This window comes from Rana temporaria (assembly GCF_905171775.1).
Source record: "Rana temporaria chromosome 2 unlocalized genomic scaffold, aRanTem1.1 chr2h, whole genome shotgun sequence".
NCBI lineage: Eukaryota > Metazoa > Chordata > Amphibia > Anura > Ranidae > Rana > Rana temporaria.
In genome coordinates, this window is record NW_024404413.1 from 72,802 (window position 1) to 92,178 (window position 19,377).

The following is a 19,377-nucleotide window of genomic DNA, read 5'->3' on the forward strand; positions in this document are numbered from 1 at the left end:
TGGAGACATTCCATCCAATCCGAATATAGAACAGGAACACCTGAACACTGCTCACCTGGAGACATTCCATCCAATCCGAATATAGAACAGGAACACCTGAACACTGCACACCTGGAGACACTCCATCCAATCCGAATATAGAACAGGAACACCTGAACACTGCACACCTGGAGACATTCCATCCAATCCGAATATAGAACAGGAACACCTGAACACTGCACACCTGGAGACACTCCATCCAATCCGAATATAGAACAGGAACACCTGAACACTGCTCACCTGGAGACCCTCCATCCAATCCGAATATAGAACAGGAACACCTGAACACTGCACACCTGGAGACACTCCATCCAATCCGAATATAGAACAGGAACACCTGAACACTGCTCACCTGGAGACATTCCATCCAATCCGAATATAGAACAGGAACACCTGAACACTGCTCACCTGGAGACATTCCATCCAATCCGAATATAGAACAGGAACACCTGAACACTGCACACCTGGAGACACTCCATCCAATCCGAATATAGAACAGGAACACCTGAACACTGCTCACCTGGAGACATTCCATCCAATCCGAATATAGAACAGGAACACCTGAACACTGCTCACCTGGAGACATTCCATCCAATCCGAATATAGAACAGGAACACCTGAACACTGCTCACCTGGAGACACTCCATCCAATCCGAATATAGAACAGGAACACCTGAACACTGCTCACCTGGAGACACTCCATCCAATCCGAATATAGAACAGGAACACCTGAACACTGCTCACCTGGAGACACTCCATCCAATCCGAATATAGAACAGGAACACCTGAACACTGCTCACCTGGAGACATTCCATCCAATCCGAATATAGAACAGGAACACCTGAACACTGCACACCTGGAGACACTCCATCCAATCCGAATATAGAACAGGAACACCTGAACACTGCACACCTGGAGACACTCCATCCAATCCGAATATAGAACAGAAACACCTGAACACTGCTCACCTGGAGACATTCCATCCAATCCGAATATAGAACAGGAACACCTGAACACTGCTCACCTGGAGACATTCCATCCAATCCGAATATAGAACAGGAACACCTGAACACTGCACACCTGGAGACATTCCATCCAATCCGAATATAGAACAGGAACACCTGAACACTGCTCACCTGGAGACATTCCATCCAATCCGAATATAGAACAGGAACACCTGAACACTGCTCACCTGGAGACATTCCATCCAATCCGAATATAGAACAGGAACACCTGAACACTGCTCACCTGGAGACATTCCATCCAATCCGAATATAGAACAGGAACACCTGAACACTGCTCACCTGGAGACACTCCATCCAATCCGAATATAGAACAGGAACACCTGAACACTGCACACCTGGAGACACTCCATCCAATCCGAATATAGAACAGGAACACCTGAACACTGCACACCTGGAGACACTCCATCCAATCCGAATATAGAACAGGAACACCTGAACACTGCTCACCTGGAGACATTCCATCCAATCCGAATATAGAACAGGAACACCTGAACACTGCTCACCTGGAGACATTCCATCCAATCCGAATATAGAACAGGAACACCTGAACACTGCTCACCTGGAGACATTCCATCCAATCCGAATATAGAACAGGAACACCTGAACACTGCACACCTGGAGACACTCCATCCAATCCGAATATAGAACAGGAACACCTGAACACTGCACACCTGGAGACACTCCATCCAATCCGAATATAGAACAGGAACACCTGAACACTGCTCACCTGGAGACATTCCATCCAATCCGAATATAGAACAGGAACACCTGAACACTGCTCACCTGGAGACATTCCATCCAATCCGAATATAGAACAGGAACACCTGAACACTGCTCACCTGGAGACACTCCATCCAATCCGAATATAGAACAGGAACACCTGAACACTGCTCACCTGGAGACACTCCATCCAATCCGAATATAGAACAGGAACACCTGAACACTGCTCACCTGGAGACATTCCATCCAATCCGAATATAGAACAGGAACACCTGAACACTGCACACCTGGAGACACTCCATCCAATCCGAATATAGAACAGGAACACCTGAACACTGCTCACCTGGAGACACTCCATCCAATCCGAATATAGAACAGGAACACCTGAACACTGCTCACCTGGAGACATTCCATCCAATCCGAATATAGAACAGGAACACCTGAACACTGCTCACCTGGAGACCCTCCATCCAATCCGAATATAGAACAGGAACACCTGAACACTGCTCACCTGGAGACACTCCATCCAATCCGAATATAGAACAGGAACACCTGAACACTGCTCACCTGGAGACACTCCATCCAATCCGAATATAGAACAGGAACACCTGAACACTGCTCACCTGGAGACACTCCATCCAATCCGAATATAGAACAGGAACACCTGAACACTGCACACCTGGAGACACTCCATCCAATCCGAATATAGAACAGGAACACCTGAACACTGCTCACCTGGAGACATTCCATCCAATCCGAATATAGAACAGGAACACCTGAACACTGCTCACCTGGAGACATTGTATCCAATCCGAATATAGAACAGGAACACCTGAACACTGCTCACCTGGAGACACTCCATCCAATCCGAATATAGAACAGGAACACCTGAACACTGCTCACCTGGAGACATTCCATCCAATCCGAATATAGAACAGGAACACCTGAACACTGCTCACCTGGAGACATTCCATCCAATCCGAATATAGAACAGGAACACCTGAACACTGCTCACCTGGAGACCCTCCATCCAATCCGAATATAGAACAGGAACACCTGAACACTGCTCACCTGGAGACATTCCATCCAATCCGAATATAGAACAGGAACACCTGAGCACTGCTCACCTGGAGACCCTCCATCCAATCCAAATATAGAACAGGAACACCTGAACACTGCTCACCTGGAGACATTCCATCCAATCCGAATATAGAACAGGAACACCTGAACACTGCTCACCTGGAGACCCTCCATCCAATCCGAATATAGAACAGGAACACCTGAACACTGCTCACCTGGAGACACTCCATCCAATCCGAATATAGAACAGGAACACCTGAACACTGCTCACCTGGAGACATTCCATCCAATCCGAATATAGAACAGGAACACCTGAACACTGCTCACCTGGAGACATTCCATCCAATCCGAATATAGAACAGGAACACCTGAACACTGCTCACCTGGAGACATTCCATCCAATCCGAATATAGAACAGGAACACCTGAACACTGCTCACCTGGAGACATTCCATCCAATCCGAATATAGAACAGGAACACCTGAACACTGCACACCTGGAGACACTCCATCCAATCCGAATATAGAACAGGAACACCTGAACACTGCACACCTGGAGACACTCCATCCAATCCGAATATAGAACAGGAACACCTGAACACTGCTCACCTGGAGACATTCCATCCAATCCGAATATAGAACAGGAACACCTGAACACTGCACACCTGGAGACACTCCATCCAATCCGAATATAGAACAGGAACACCTGAACACTGCTCACCTGGAGACACTCCATCCAATCCGAATATAGAACAGGAACACCTGAACACTGCTCACCTGGAGACACTCCATCCAATCCGAATATAGAACAGGAACACCTGAACACTGCTCACCTGGAGACACTCCATCCAATCCGAATATAGAACAGGAACACCTGAACACTGCTCACCTGGAGACACTCCATCCAATCCGAATATAGAACAGGAACACCTGAACACTGCACACCTGGAGACACTCCATCCAATCCGAATATAGAACAGGAACACCTGAACACTGCTCACCTGGAGACACTCCATCCAATCCGAATATAGAACAGGAACACCTGAACACTGCTCACCTGGAGACCCTCCATCCAATCCGAATATAGAACAGGAACACCTGAACACTGCTCACCTGGAGACACTCCATCCAATCCGAATATAGAACAGGAACACCTGAACACTGCACACCTGGAGACACTCCATCCAATCCGAATATAGAACAGGAACACCTGAACACTGCTCACCTGGAGACATTCCATCCAATCCGAATATAGAACAGGAACACCTGAACACTGCTCACCTGGAGACATTGTATCCAATCCGAATATAGAACAGGAACACCTGAACACTGCACACCTGGAGACATTCCATCCAATCCGAATATAGAACAGGAACACCTGAACACTGCTCACCTGGAGACCCTCCATCCAATCCGAATATAGAACAGGAACACCTGAACACTGCTCACCTGGAGACATTCCATCCAATCCGAATATAGAACAGGAACACCTGAACACTGCTCACCTGGAGACATTCCATCCAATCCGAATATAGAACAGGAACACCTGAACACTGCTCACCTGGAGACATTCCATCCAATCCGAATATAGAACAGGAACACCTGAACACTGCTCACCTGGAGACATTCCATCCAATCCGAATATAGAACAGGAACACCTGAACACTGCTCACCTGGAGACACTCCATCCAATCCGAATATAGAACAGGAACACCTGAACACTGCTCACCTGGAGACATTCCATCCAATCCGAATATAGAACAGGAACACCTGAACACTGCACACCTGGAGACATTCCATCCAATCCGAATATAGAACAGGAACACCTGAACACTGCACACCTGGAGACACTCCATCCAATCCGAATATAGAACAGGAACACCTGAACACTGCTCACCTGGAGACATTCCATCCAATCCGAATATAGAACAGGAACACCTGAACACTGCTCACCTGGAGACATTCCATCCAATCCGAATATAGAACAGGAACACCTGAACACTGCTCACCTGGAGACATTGTATCCAATCCGAATATAGAACAGGAACACCTTGTATCCATTGTAAAAAAAAAAAAAATCTAAAACTTTACTTAAATCACAAAGAGAACAATAAACTCTGTAGCGCCCCCCTACTTTCAGTATGGGCGCTACACTAAAGTTAGTGGGGAATGGTAGAGTTGCCTTGCTCCCATTCACTAATTGGCCCAGATTCAAGAAGCACTTGCGCCCGCGCAACCATAGGTTACGCAGCGCAAGTGCTTACTTGCTCCGGTGTAACGAGTTCTCCTGATTCAGGAACCTCGTTACACCGACTGCAGGCTAAAATCTGCCCGGCATAAGGCTCTTATGCCTCGCAGATTTTAGGCTGCATTCTTGCGGGGGCCGCTAGGGGGCGCTCCCATTGTGTATCAGCGTGTAGTATGCAAATTGCATACTACCACTGATTCACAAGCTTGCGCGGGCCCCGCGCAAGCCAGGTACGGAGTTTCCGTACGGCTACTTTTAGCGCAAGGCTGCCCCTTCTAATAGTAGCCAATGCTAAAGTATAGCCGCCGCTCCCGCGACGTGAAATTTGAATTTCACGGCGTTTGCGTAAGTGAAACGTGAATGGCGCTGGACGCCATTCACGTTCACTTAGAAGCAAATGACGTCCTTGCGACGTCATTTGCCGCAATGCACGTCGGGAAAGTTTCCCGACGGAGCATGCGCTGTACGCTCGGCGCGGGAGCGCGCCTAATTTAAATGATTCCCGCCCCCGGTGGGATCATTTAACTTGCGCGCGCTTACGCCGGGCAAATTTGCCGGCGCGCCCTCGCAATTCACGGAGCTACTGCTTCGTGAATCGAGGGCAGCGCAAAATATTTGCGGGGGGGGGGGGGGGGAGGGCAAAATCGTTGCCCTGCTCCCCCGCAAATATCGCGCAATTCTACTTGAATCTGGGCCATTGTTTACATTTCTGGGACTCCTGTCATTCCAGAAATGTCCGCTGGGTCAGTCTGTGGTCCAGGGATGCAATGTCATCCCTGGCCAGTAGTTGGCGCCAGAGGGGTTCTGGCAGAGCAAGTTTTCCCCAGCAGCCAATTAGAGAAGTTTCTTCCTCGCAAGGCATGCTGGGGAAGGGTATGTGCTAGATTCAGTAAGAAGTTACGTCGGCGTATCTGTTGATACGCCGCGTAACTTCTATGATGCGCCGGCGTATCTGTTTTCTGTATTCAGAAAGCAAGATACGCCGGAATTTTGCTAAGATACGACCGGCGTAAGTCTCCTACGCCGTCGTATCTAAGGGTGCAGCATATTTACGCTGGCCGCTAGGTGGCGCTTCCGTTGATTTCGGCGTAGAATATGCAAATGAGCTGGATACGCCGATTCAGAAACGTACGTGCGCCCGGCGGATTTTTTTTTTACGTCGTTTGCGTTCGGCTTTTTCCGGCGTAAGGTTACTCCTGCTATATGAGGCGTAGCCGATGTTAAGTATGGACGTCGGGACAGTGTCGAATTTTGCGTCGTTTGCGTAAGTCGCTCGCGTAAATTACGTTCACGTCGAAAGCATTGACGATTTGCAACGTGATTAGGAGCATGCGCACTGGGATACGTTCACAGACGGCGCACGCGCCGTTCGTTAGAGACGTCATTTACATGGGGTCATGTTTTATTTACATAAATCACGCCCACCTCTTGACAATTTGAATTCGGCGGGGCTTACGCCGGCAGATTTACGCTACGCCGCCGTAACTTAGGGCGCAGGTTCTTTGTGAATCCAGCCCTGGCCTCAGTAAGTTACGGCGGCGTAGCGTATCTGAGAAACGCTACGCCCGCACAAAGTTACGGCGGGCTATCTGAATCTAGCCCTATATCTGTGACGGGTGTCATGTGTTCTAAAATCTTCGCCACCTAGCCAATGGAGAATGGAGGACGCCAAGGACAATATCTGACAAAAGTAAGTACACCCCTCACATTTGTGTAAATCTTTTCTTGTATCCAGGGCCGCCAGGGGCCCGGGTGACAACCCCCCCTTTTTTTTGTAAGGGGCCCGGATGGCAACCCCCCCTTATTTTTGTAAGGGGCCCGGATGGCAACCCCCCCTTTTTTTTGTAAGGGGCCTGGATGGCAACCCCCCCTTTTTTTTGTAAGGGGCCCGGATGGCAACCCCCCCCTTTTTTATGTAAGGGGCCCGGATGGCAACCCCCCCTTTTTTTTGTAAGGGGCCCGGATGGCAACCCCCCCTTTTTTATGTAAGGGGCCCGGATGGCAACCCCCCCTTTTTTTTGTAAGGGGCCCGGGTGACAACCCCCCCTTTTTTTTGTAAGGGGCCCGGATGGCAACCCCCCTTTTTTTTGTAAGGGGCCCGGATAGCAACCCCCCCTTTTTTTTGTAAGGGGCCTGGATGGCAACCCCCCTTTTTTTTGTAAGGGGCCCGGATGGCAACCCCCCCTTTTTTTTGTAAGGGGCCCGGATGGCAACCTCCCCTTTTTTTTTGTAAGGGGCCCGGATGGCAACCCCCCCTTTTTTTTATATGGGGCCCGGATAGCAACCCCCCCCCTTTTTTTTGTAAGGGGCCCGGATGGCAACCCCCCTTTTTTTTGTAAGGGGCCCGGATGGCAACCTCCCCTTTTTTTGTAAGGGGCCCGGATAGCAACCCCCCCTTTTTTTTGTAAGGGGCCCGGATGGCAACCCCCCCTTTTTTTTGTAAGGGGCCCGGATGGCAACCTCCCCTTTTTTTTGTAAGGGGCCCGGATGGCAACCCCCCCCTTTTTTTTGTAAGGGGCCCGGATGGCAACCCCCCTTTTTTTTATAAGGGGCCCGGATGGCAACCTCCCCTTTTTTTGTAAGGGGCCCGGATAGCAACCCCCCCTTTTTTTGTAAGGGGCCCGGATGGCAACCCCCCCTTTTTTTTGTAAGGGGCCCGGATGGCAACCTCCCCTTTTTTTTGTAAGGGGCCCGGATGGCAACCCTCCCTTTTTTTTGTAAGGGGCCCGAATGGCAACCCCCCCTTTTTTTTGTAAGGGGCCCGGATGGCAACCCCCCCTTTTTTTTATTTATTTTTTTTATAAAAAAAAAATATCTTTTTTTACATATTTTTTTTTCTTTCTTTTTTCTTTTTATTAAAGGGCCCTGAGGTATTCAGGTGCCCAGAGGTCCCCAGGGCACCCGGATGACAACTCCCCTTTTTTTTAATTATTATTTATATATATATATTCAGGGCTTTTTTTCAGGGGGAACTCAATTCCACCACCTCTGGCTCAGACCCTTTGGTGCCCACTCACCACAATCACTTGTAAACACAGAAGTCTGGTTTCTGTGTTTACAAGTGACAGCTTTGCACCCTGTATGTAATGCAATCCTGGCATTTAATGCCCCTTTAAGACCCTCCTACTGTTTGTGAAATCTGAACGGGGTCGTGGTTGAGTTCCTGCACCTATTTTCTCAGAAAAAAAGCTCTGTCTATATATATTTTTTTGTTTTTATTAAAGGGCCCAGAGGTCCCCAGAAGCCCGAATGGCTACCCCCCTTTTTTGAAAAAATGTTTTAAATATATTTTTTTATTTATTTTTTTAATTTTTATTAAAGGGCACAACACCCCCCCCCCCCCCTGGGTGACTACCCCCCTTTTTTTTATCATTTCTTTTTTTGATATATTTTTTTATTTCTTTTTTTGTAAGGGGCCCAGAGGTCCTCAGGGCAACCCCCCCCCCCCCAATTCGTGGCACCCCCCCCGCTTCTTAATTCATGCCCCCCCCCCCCTGCTTCTCAATTTGAGGCGGCAGCATCCCACCGTGCTGCAGATCAGTTTCGGGGTCTCTGCGATCTTCTTCTATCCTCGGCCATCTTTATGTAGAGACACAATTCTTTATATCCGATCCTCAGAGAGTTCTTTGCCATGAGGGGTCATGTTGTCCTTCCAGTGACCAGTATGAGAGAGTGAGAGGGATAACACCAAATTTATCACACCTGAGACCTTGTAACACTAACCAGTCACGTCACACCGGGGGGAGGGGAAAATTGTGTTGAGTTATTTGTTATACAAGCTGTACACCCCCCCCCCCCCCGTACACTCACTACACAACATTGTAGATACAAAGTGTCATTTCTTCAGTGTTGTCACATGAAAAGATTTACAGAAATGTGAGGGGTGTACTTACTATTGTGAGATACTGTGTATTTTCAGTCACATTATTATTAATATTATTATTATTATTATATATATTTCCAGGGACACTATTTTATATATATATATATATATATATATATATATATATATATATATATATATATATATATATATATAATTTTTTTTTCAGGCACATTATTATATATATTTCCAGGGACATTATTATATATATTTCCAGGGATGTTGCTATTATTATTATTATTATTATTATTATTATTATATATTTCCAGGGACATTATTTTATTTATATATATATATATTTTCAGACACATTATTATTATATATTTCCAGGGACGTTATTATTATTATTATTATTATTATTATTATTATATATTTCCAGGGATATTATTATTATTATTATTATTAATAATAATATATATGTATATCTAGGGACATTATTATTATTATTTTATATATATATTTCCAGGGACATTATTTTATTTATATATATATTTTTTTTAGGCACGTTATTATATATATTTCCAGGGATGTTATTATTATTATTATTATTATATATATTTCCAGGGACATTATTATATATATTTCTAGGGACATTATTATTATTATTATATATTTCCAGGGATATTATTATTATTATTATTATTATATATATTTCTAGGGACATTATTATTATTATTATATATTTCCAGGGATGTTATTATTATTATTATTATTATATATATTTCTAGGGACATTATTATTATTATTATATATTTCTAGGGACATTATTATTATTATTATATATTTCCAGGGATATTATTATTATTATTATTATTATTATATATATTTCCAGGGACACTAATATATATATATATAATTTTTTTTCAGGCACATTATTATATATATTTCCAGGGACGTTATTATTATTATTATTATTATTATTATTATTATTATTATATATTTCCAGGGACATTATTATATATATTTCCAGGGATGTTATTATTATTATTATTATTATATATATTTCCAGGGACATTATTATATATATTTCTAGGGACATTATTATTATTATTATATATTTCCAGGGATATTATTATTATTATTATTATATATATTTCCAGGGACACTAATATATATATATATAATTTTTTTTTCAGGCACATTATTATATATATTTCCAGGGACGTTATTATTATTATTATTATTATTATTATTATATATTTCCAGGGACATTATTATATATATTTCCAGGGACAGTACATATTTTCTTCACAGACAATATTGTATTGGGGACATTTCCAGGGACATTCTGACCCCCTTCGGGGACAATATTGGGGACATTTTCGGGGACACTCTGACCCCCTTCGGGGACAATATTGGGGACATTTTCGGGGACACTCTGACCCCCTTCGGGGACAATATTGGGGACATTTCCGGGGACACTCTGACCCCCTTCGGGGACAATATTGGGAACATTTTCGGGGACATTCTCTCCGGCTGGTTGCAGTTCCCACCTCTTGCCTCCGGGTGTCGCCCGAGGGCCCTCCGTCTCCACGTTGTGTACACGGGACTACATCTCCCGGCATGCCTAGAGAAAGGGGGCGGAGCCTGAGAGGTGCAGCAACACGGCGGAGAAAGATGGCGGCCGGGAGCCGAAGAGACAGGTGAGAGACGGGGGGAGGGGAGAGAGAGAACCCCCCCATAGTGTACCCCAATATTCTATTATATACCCCTCCCCCCTCTCTGTATAGATCTCATTGTACACCTCCCCCTCTGATCATATCCTACCTGTCCTCTGTACAGAGATGGGGGGCTGTTGGGGGATTATTGGGGTGAATTCGGTGGTCACGTGCTGTGATTGGAGGATACAGAGATCTGGGGATGGATACTTTGTATTCTGTCATTATCTTCTATATATATAATGTATGTCTCTGAGCGGTGTGTGTATATATAATGTATCTCTTTCTATATATATATATATTGGGGGAGGGGGAGGTCCGTAACGTCACCTCAGGTCAGCCTCCTCCCATCCATGTACAGCAGAGCTCAGACTAGGAGAGGAAGGTGCAGCGCCAAGCTAACCAGAAGATCACACTGGTAGGGGGTGGAGATCAGAGTGACGGAGAAATGAGCTGATCACTCTACTGCTTCTCCTTTCTCTGTCCAATCACAGCCTGGGGGAGGGGCGAGGTCCGGTCTCCTTCCCAGATGGGATGTGCTGTGCGGCGGAGCTGTGTGCCTCTAAGAACTGGATGGACAGACTTATGAAATCTCATTGAGCTCTGCAATGACCCTGTCCTGACCTCTGACCTCTCTGTGGTGCCCGAGACCCTGCTGGCTTCACTGACCTCTGACCTTTTTGTAATATGAGAGCCTGCTGACCTCTGTGTATCCTAAGAGCCTTCTGACCTTGGTGTAACCTGAGAGCCTGCTGACCTCTGACCTTGGTGTAACCTGAGAGCCTGCTGACCTCTGACCTTGGTGTAACCTGAGAGCCTGCTGACCTCTGACCTCTCTGTAACCTGAGACCCTGCTGACCTCTGACCTTGGTGTAACCTGAGAGCCTGCTGACCTCTGACCTCTCTGTAACCTGAGAGCCTGCTGACCTCTGACCTTGGTGTAACCTGAGAGCCTGCTGACCTCTGACCTTGGTGTAACCTGAGAGCCTGCTGACCTCTGACCTTGGTGTAACCTGAGAGCCTGCTGACCTCTCTGTAACCTGGGAGCCTGCTGACCTCTGACCTTGGTGTAACCTGAGAGCCTGCTGACCTCTCTGTAACCTGAGAGCCTGCTGACCTCTGACCTTGGTGTAACCTGAGAGCCTGCTGACCTCTCTGTAACCTGAGACCCTGCTGACCTCTGACCTTGGTGTAACCTGAGAGCCTGCTGACCTCTGACCTTGGTGTAACCTGAGAGCCTGCTGACCTCTGACCTCTCTGTAACCTGAGAGCCTGCTGACCTCTGACCTCTCTGTAACCTGAGAGCCTGCTGACCTCTGACCTCTCTGTAACCTGAGAGCCTGCTGACCTCTGACCTCTCTGTAACCTGAGAGCCTGCTGACCTCTGACCTCTCTGTAACCTAAGAGCCTGCTGACCTCTGACCTTGGTGTAACCTGAGAGCCTGCTGACCTCTGACCTTGGTGTAACCTGAGAGCCTGCTGACCTCTGACCTTGGTGTAACCTGAGACCCTGCTGACCTCTCTGTAACCTGAGAGCCTGCTGACCTCTGACCTTGGTGTAACCTGAGAGCCTGCTGACCTCTCTGTAACCTGAGAGCCTGCTGACCTCTGACCTCTCTGTAACCTGAGAGCCTGCTGACCTCTGACCTCTCTGTAACCTGAGAGCCTGCTGACCTCTGACCTCTCTGTAACCTGAGAGCCTGCTGACCTCTGACCTCTCTGTAACCTGAGAGCCTGCTGACCTCTGACCTTGGTGTAACCTGAGAGCCTGCTGACCTCTGACCTCTCTGTAACCTGAGAGCCTGCTGACCTCTGACCTCTCTGTAACCTGAGAGCCTGCTGACCTCTGACCTCTCTGTAACCTGAGAGCCTGCTGACCTCTGACCTCTCTGTAACCTGAGAGCCTGCTGACCTCGGTGTAAGTCTTCCATTGCAAGCATTATATTGGCGGCTCGCTCTGTATTGTGGTCCGCAGGGGCAGCCGGGAGATTTGAGGTTTATTCAGCGTGAAAAAAAAATATATATATATATATTTTTTTTTTTATGCTAGAAAATTACTTATAACTCCCAAACATTGTATATCTATATATATTCTTTTCTAACACCCTAGAGAATAAAATGGCGGCCATTGCAATACTTTCTGTCGCACCGTATTTGCGCAGCGGTCTTACAAGCGCAGTTTAAAAAAAAAAACACTGTTTCTAATTAAAAAAATAAGACAACGGTAAAGCTGGCCCAATTTTTCTTTTCTATTGTGAAAGACGATGTTACGCCGAGTAAATTGATACCCAACATGTCACGCTTCAAAATTGCGTCCCGCGCTCGTAGAACGGCGTCAAACTTTTTACCCTTAAAAAATCTCCATAGGCGACGTTTTAAAAATAAATTCTACAGGTTGCACGTTCTGAGTTACAGAGGAGGTCTAGTGCTAGAATTATTGCTCTCGCTCCAACACCTCACATGTGGGGGGGTTTGAATGCCGTTTTCATATTGCGGGCGCCGCTCGCGTATGCGTTCGCTTTCTGCCCCGTGAGCTCTGGTCGGGATGGGGCACTTTAAAAAAAAATTTTTTTTGGAGAGAGGCGGGGTCAATAATACCTCCCCCTCCCCCCCCCCCCCCCACATCTCTCCTCCAGGCTGGAAAGCATGAGATCGTGAAAAAAAATAAAATTCACCAATCTCATCCCGAAAAAGCCGCAATTGCAGCTTTTTCGGAATCGTCGAAGGCCCGGGCGCGATGTGATGACGTCACGCCTGGAATGTAAACAATGTAAACAAAGCCGCAATCGCGGCTTTTTCGGCATGAGATCTGTGAATTTTTTTTTTTTCACGATCTCATGCTTTCCAGCCTGGAGGAGAGATGTGGGGGGAGGGGGAGGTATTATTGACCCCGCCTCTCTCCATAAAGAGGACCTGTCACAATAGATTCCTATTACAAGGGATTACATTCCCTGTAATAGGAATAAAAGTGAAAAAAAAAATGTAAAAATAAAATCGGTAAAAAAAAAAAATATATTTTTCAAAACGCCCCGGTACCTCGCGCTCCGAAGCGAACGCGCACGTAAGTCCCGCCCACGTATGTAAACGCCGTTCAAACCACACACGTGAGGTATCCCCGCGTGCGTTAGAGCGAGAGCAATAATTCTAGCGCTAGACCTTCTCTGTAACTCTAAACATGCAACCTGTAAAAAAAAAAATGGAAAAAGAAAACATTAAAGCGTCACCTATGAAGATTTCTAAGTAGCGAAGTTTGGCGCCGTTCCACGATCGTGCGCAATTTTAAAGCGTGATGCGTTGGGTATCTATTTACTCGGCGTAACATCGTCTTTCACATTATACAAAAAAATTGGGCTTTACTGTTTTTTTTATTTTTTTTATTCATTAATTTAATTAAAGGTGTTAAAAAAATTATTACGCAAATACCGTGCAAGATAAAAAGTTGCAACGACCGCCATTTTATGCCCTAGGGTGTCTGATAAACGTATTTGATAAGTCCTGGTCCACTGATGAGTCCCGATGGAGGACATGTGACCTCACACACCGCCCATGACGCGGTCATTTCACGCTTGGATGGTGCGGAATTTCTCTATAAAGGGCCCATTGATGAGCAGAAGGGAGATCCGCCGTGACCTTCCGTCTGGGAATTCCTTTTTTTGCGCTCATTTTCCCCGTCTGTAGCCCGGAGGCGAGGACAGCCCGCCGTCTGACCGATGGTTTTTCATTTGGTGCCGGTTCATACCTTCATCCGCGCTCCCATGCGATTCTGAGATGGGGCGTCCATGATGGGACACTGGTGGGCTGCATTGATGGGACACTGATGGGGCGTCCATGATGAGACTCTGGTGGGGCGTCCATGATGAGACTCTGGTGGGGCGTCCATGATATGGGACGCTGGTGGGGCGTCGATGATGAGACTCTGGTGGGGCGTCCATGATATGGGACACTGGTGGGGCGTCCATGATGAGACTCTGGTGGGGCGTCCATGATATGGGACGCTGGTGGGGCGTCGATGATGGGACGCTGGTGGGGCGTCGATGATGGGACGCTGGTGGGGCGTCGATGATATGGGACACTGGTGGGGCGTCCATGATATGGGACACTGGTGGGGCGTCCATGATATGGGACACTGGTGGGGCGTCCATGATATGGGACACTGGTGGGGCGTCCATGATGAGACACTGGTGGGGCGTCCATGATGAGACTCTGGTGGGGCGTCCATGATGAGACTCTGGTGGGGCGTCCATGATGTGACACTGGTGGGGCGTCCATGATGAGACTCTGGTGGGGCGTCCATGATGGGACACTGATGGGGCGTCCATGATGAGACTCTGGTGGGGCGTCCATGATATGGGACACTGGTGGGCCGTCCATGATGAGACTGGTGGGGCGTCCATGATGGGACACTGATGGGGCGTCCATGATGAGACTCTGGTGGGGCGTCCATGATATGGGACACTGATGGGGCGTCCATGATGAGACTCTGGTGGGGCGTCCATGATATGGGACACTGGTGGGCCGTCCATGATGAGACTCTGGTGGGGCGTCCATGATATGGGACACTGGGGGGGCGTCCATGATGGGACACTGGTGGGGCGTCCATGATATGGGACACTGGTGGGGCGTCCATGATGAGACTCTGGTGGGGCGTCCATGATATGGGACACTGGGGGGGCGTCCATGATGGGACACTGGTGGGGCGTCCATGATATGGGACACTGGTGGGGCGTCCATGATATGGGACACTGGTGGGGCGTCCATGATATGGGACACTGGTGGGGCGTCCATGATATGGGACACTGGTGGGGCGTCCATGATATGGGACACTGGTGGGGCGTCCATGATATGGGACACTGGTGGGGCGTCCATGATATGGGACACTGGTGGGGCGTCCATGATGAGACTCTGGTGGGGCGTCCATGATATGGGACACTGGTGGGGCGTCCATGATGGGACACTGGTGGGGCGTCCATGATATGGGACACTGGTGGGGCGTCCATGATGGGACACTGGTGGGGCGTCCATGATATGGGACACTGGTGGGGCGTCCATGATATGGGACACTGGTGGGGCGTCCATGATATGGGACACTGGTGGGGCGTCCATGATATGGGACACTGGTGGGGCGTCCATGATATGGGACACTGGTGGGGCGTCCATGATATGGGACACTGGTGGGGCGTCCATGATATGGGACACTGGTGGGGCGTCCATGATGAGACTCTGGTGGGGCGTCCATGATGAGACTCTGGTGGGGCGTCCATGATGAGACTCTGGTGGGGCGTCCATGATATGGGACACTGGTGGGGCGTCCATGATATGGGACACTGGTGGGGCGTCCATGATGAGACTCTGGTGGGGCGTCCATGATATGGGACACTGGTGGGGCGTCCATGATGAGACTCTGGTGGGGCGTCCATGATGAGACACTGGTGGGGCGTCCATGATGAGACTCTGGTGGGGCGTCCATGATGAGACACTGGTGGGGCGTCCATGATATGGGACACTGGTGGGGCGTCCATGATATGGGACACTGGTGGGGCGTCCATGATATGGGACACTGGTGGGGCGTCCATGATATGGGACACTGGTGGGGCGTCCATGATGAGACTCTGGTGGGGCGTCCATGATATGGGACACTGGTGGGGCGTCCATGATGGGACACTGGTGGGGCGTCCATGATATGGGACACTGGTGGGGCGTCCATGATGGGACACTGGTGGGGCGTCCATGATATGGGACACTGGTGGGGCGTCCATGATATGGGACACTGGTGGGGCGTCCATGATGAGACTCTGGTGGGGCGTCCATGATATGGGACACTGGTGGGGCGTCGATGATGGGACGCTGGTGGGGCGTCGATGATATGGGACACTGGTGGGGCGTCCATGATATGGGACACTGGTGGGGCGTCCATGATATGGGACACTGGTGGGGCGTCCATGATATGGGACACTGGTGGGGCGTCCATGATATGGGACACTGGTGGGGCGTCCATGATGAGACTCTGGTGGGGCGTCCATGATGAGACTCTGGTGGGGCGTCCATGATGAGACTCTGGTGGGGCGTCCATGATATGGGACACTGGTGGGGCGTCCATGATATGGGACACTGGTGGGGCGTCCATGATGAGACTCTGGTGGGGCGTCCATGATATGGGACACTGGTGGGGCGTCCATGATGAGACTCTGGTGGGGCGTCCATGATGAGACTCTGGTGGGGCGTCCATGATGAGACTCTGGTGGGGCGTCCATGATATGGGACACTGGTGGGGCGTCCATGATATGGGACACTGGTGGGGCGTCCATGATATGGGACACTGGTGGGGCGTCCATGATGAGACTCTGGTGGGGCGTCCATGATGAGACTCTGGTGGGGCGTCCATGATGAGACTCTGGTGGGGCGTCCATGATGTGACACTGGGGGGGCGTCCATGATGGGACACTGGTGGGGCGTCCATGATATGGGACACTGGTGGGGCGTCCATGATATGGGACACTGGTGGGCACTGATAAAGTTGTTGTTGTTCATATTTATTTTTGTAACCCAAATCTGCATTTCACAAGATAATTGGCGATTTTTTTTTTAGGGGCGGAATTAGGGGTGGGGCAGGGTAGGGATTGGGCGGGGCTACGGGTGGGGAGTCCCTCCTAAGGCCCGGCTAGTAGTTCAGGAAATGTTGAGCCCTGCTGTAATATTTTACCAAACACCTGGAGTTTATATTTGTATTTTGTTGTTTTATGTTATTTTTTCCCTGAAAGTTTGCTTTGATAAATTGCTGCACAAATACCGTGTGCAACACCCAACATTTTATTCTCCAAGTCCTCTCTGATATATATCAGTTATCACTGTTGTGTTCAGTCAGCCGTTCCCATCCGGCCACTTTTTTTTTTTTTGTCCTGATTATTAACGATCGAATAAAAAAAAAAAAAAAGATTGATTACCCCTCACGCCATCAACAGAAAAACGCAAACGGTGACGGAGCGCTATTGATCTGGTGGAATGAATTGTACAATGTAATTATCTGGGAAGTCATTGAGTGAAGGCGGAGCTATACTCCTCTCCATAGGATCCTTGCTAGTAGCGGGTTGGTCCCCCTTTATTAGGTCCACCTTGCTAGTAGCGGGTTGGACCCCCTCCGGGACCAGCGTTCTCCGGGACCAGCGTTCTCCGGGACCAGCGTTCGTTCTCCGGGACCAGCGTTCGTTCTCCGGGACCAGCGTTCGTTCTCCGGGACCAGCGTTCGTTCTCCGGGACCAGCGTTCGTTCTCCGGGACCAGCGTTCGTTCTCCGGGACCAGCGTTCGTTCTCCGGGACCAGCGTTCGTTCTCCGGGACCAGCGTTCGTTCTCCGGGACCAGCGTTCGTTCTCCGGGACCAGCGTTCGTTCTCCGGGACCAGCGTTCGTTCTCCGGGACCAGCGTTCGTTCTCCGGGACCAGCGTTCGTTCTCCGGGACCAGCGTTCGTTCTCCGGGACCAGCGTTCGTTCTCCGGGACCAGCGTTCGTTCTCCGGGACCAGCGTTCGTTCTCGGGGACGAGCGTTCTCGGGGACGAGCGTTCTCGGGGACGAGCGTTCTCCGGGACGTGCGTTCTCCGCGACGAGCGTTCGTTCTCCGGGACGAGCGTTCGTTCTCCGGGACCAGCGTTCTCCGGGACGAGCGTTCTCCGGAATGATCGTTCTCCAGGACGAGCGTTCTCCGGGACCAGCGTTCTCCGGTACCAGCGTTCTCCGGTACCAGCGTTCTCCGGGACCAGCGTTCTCCGGGACCAGCGTTCTCCGGGACCAGCGTTCTCCGGGACCAGCGTTCTCCGGGACGATCGTTCTCCGGGACGATCGTTCTCCGGGACGTGCGTTCTCCGGGACGATCGTTCTCCGGGACCAGCGTTCTCCGGGACCAGCGTTCTCTGTGACGTGCGTTCTCTGTGACGTGCGTTCTCTGTGACGTGCGTTCTCTGTGACGAGCGTTCTCCGGGACGAGCGTTCTCCGAGCGTTCTCCGGGACCAGCGTTCTCCGGGACCAGCGTTCTCCGGGACCAGCGTTCTCCGGGACCAGCGTTCTCCGGGACCAGCGTTCTCCGGGACCAGCGTTCTCCGGATCGAGCGTTCTCCGGATCGAGCGTTCTCCGGATCGAGCGTTCTCCGGGACCAGCGTTCTCCGGGACCAGCGTTCTCTGTGACGAGCGTTCTCTGTGACGAGCGTTCTCCGGGACCAGCGTTCTCCGGATCGAGCGTTCTCCGGGACCAGTGTTCTCCGGGACCAGCGTTCTCCGGGACCAGCGTTCTCCGGGACCAGCGTTCTCCGGGACCAGCATTCTCCGGGACGATCTTTCTCCGGGACCAGCGTTCTCCGGGACGATCTTTCTCCGGGACCAGCGTTCTCCGGGACCAGCGTTCTCCGGGACGATCGTTCTCTGTGACGTGCGTTCTCTGTGACGTGCGTTCTCTGTGACGAGCGTTCTCGGGACGAGCGTTCTCCGAGCGTTCTCCGAGCGTTCTCCGAGCGTTCTCCGGGACGAGCGTTCTCCGGGAAACGAGCGTTCTCCGGATCGAACGTTCTCCGGATCGAGCGTTCTCCGGGACGATCTTTCTCCGGGACCAGCGTTCTCTGTGACGTGCGTTCTCTGTGACGTGCGTTCTCTGTGACGTGCGTTCTCTGTGACGAGCGTTCTCTGTGACGAGCGTTCTCTGTGACGAGCGTTCTCTGTGACGAGCGTTCTCTGTGACGAG

At 49.5% G+C, this 19,377-nt stretch overlaps 2 protein-coding genes across 2 annotated transcripts in view; one reads left to right on the plus strand and one right to left on the minus strand.

The window, feature by feature from the left end:
• Positions 1 to 10,572: 10,572 nt before the first annotated feature.
• Positions 10,573 to 19,377, plus strand: part of FHIP1B (FHF complex subunit HOOK interacting protein 1B) — a 98,739-nt gene continuing 89,934 nt past the window's right edge. Inside the window, exon 1 of the mRNA XM_040334111.1 lies at positions 10,573 to 10,636. The gene's annotated coding sequence lies outside the window, so the exon portion shown is untranslated. The remainder of the gene's footprint in view (positions 10,637 to 19,377) is intronic.
• Positions 14,393 to 16,303, minus strand: LOC120921609 (extensin-1-like). Its single transcript, XM_040334115.1, has one exon. The coding sequence runs from the start codon at positions 16,301 to 16,303 to the stop codon at positions 14,393 to 14,395; it is 1,911 nt and encodes a 636-aa protein (XP_040190049.1).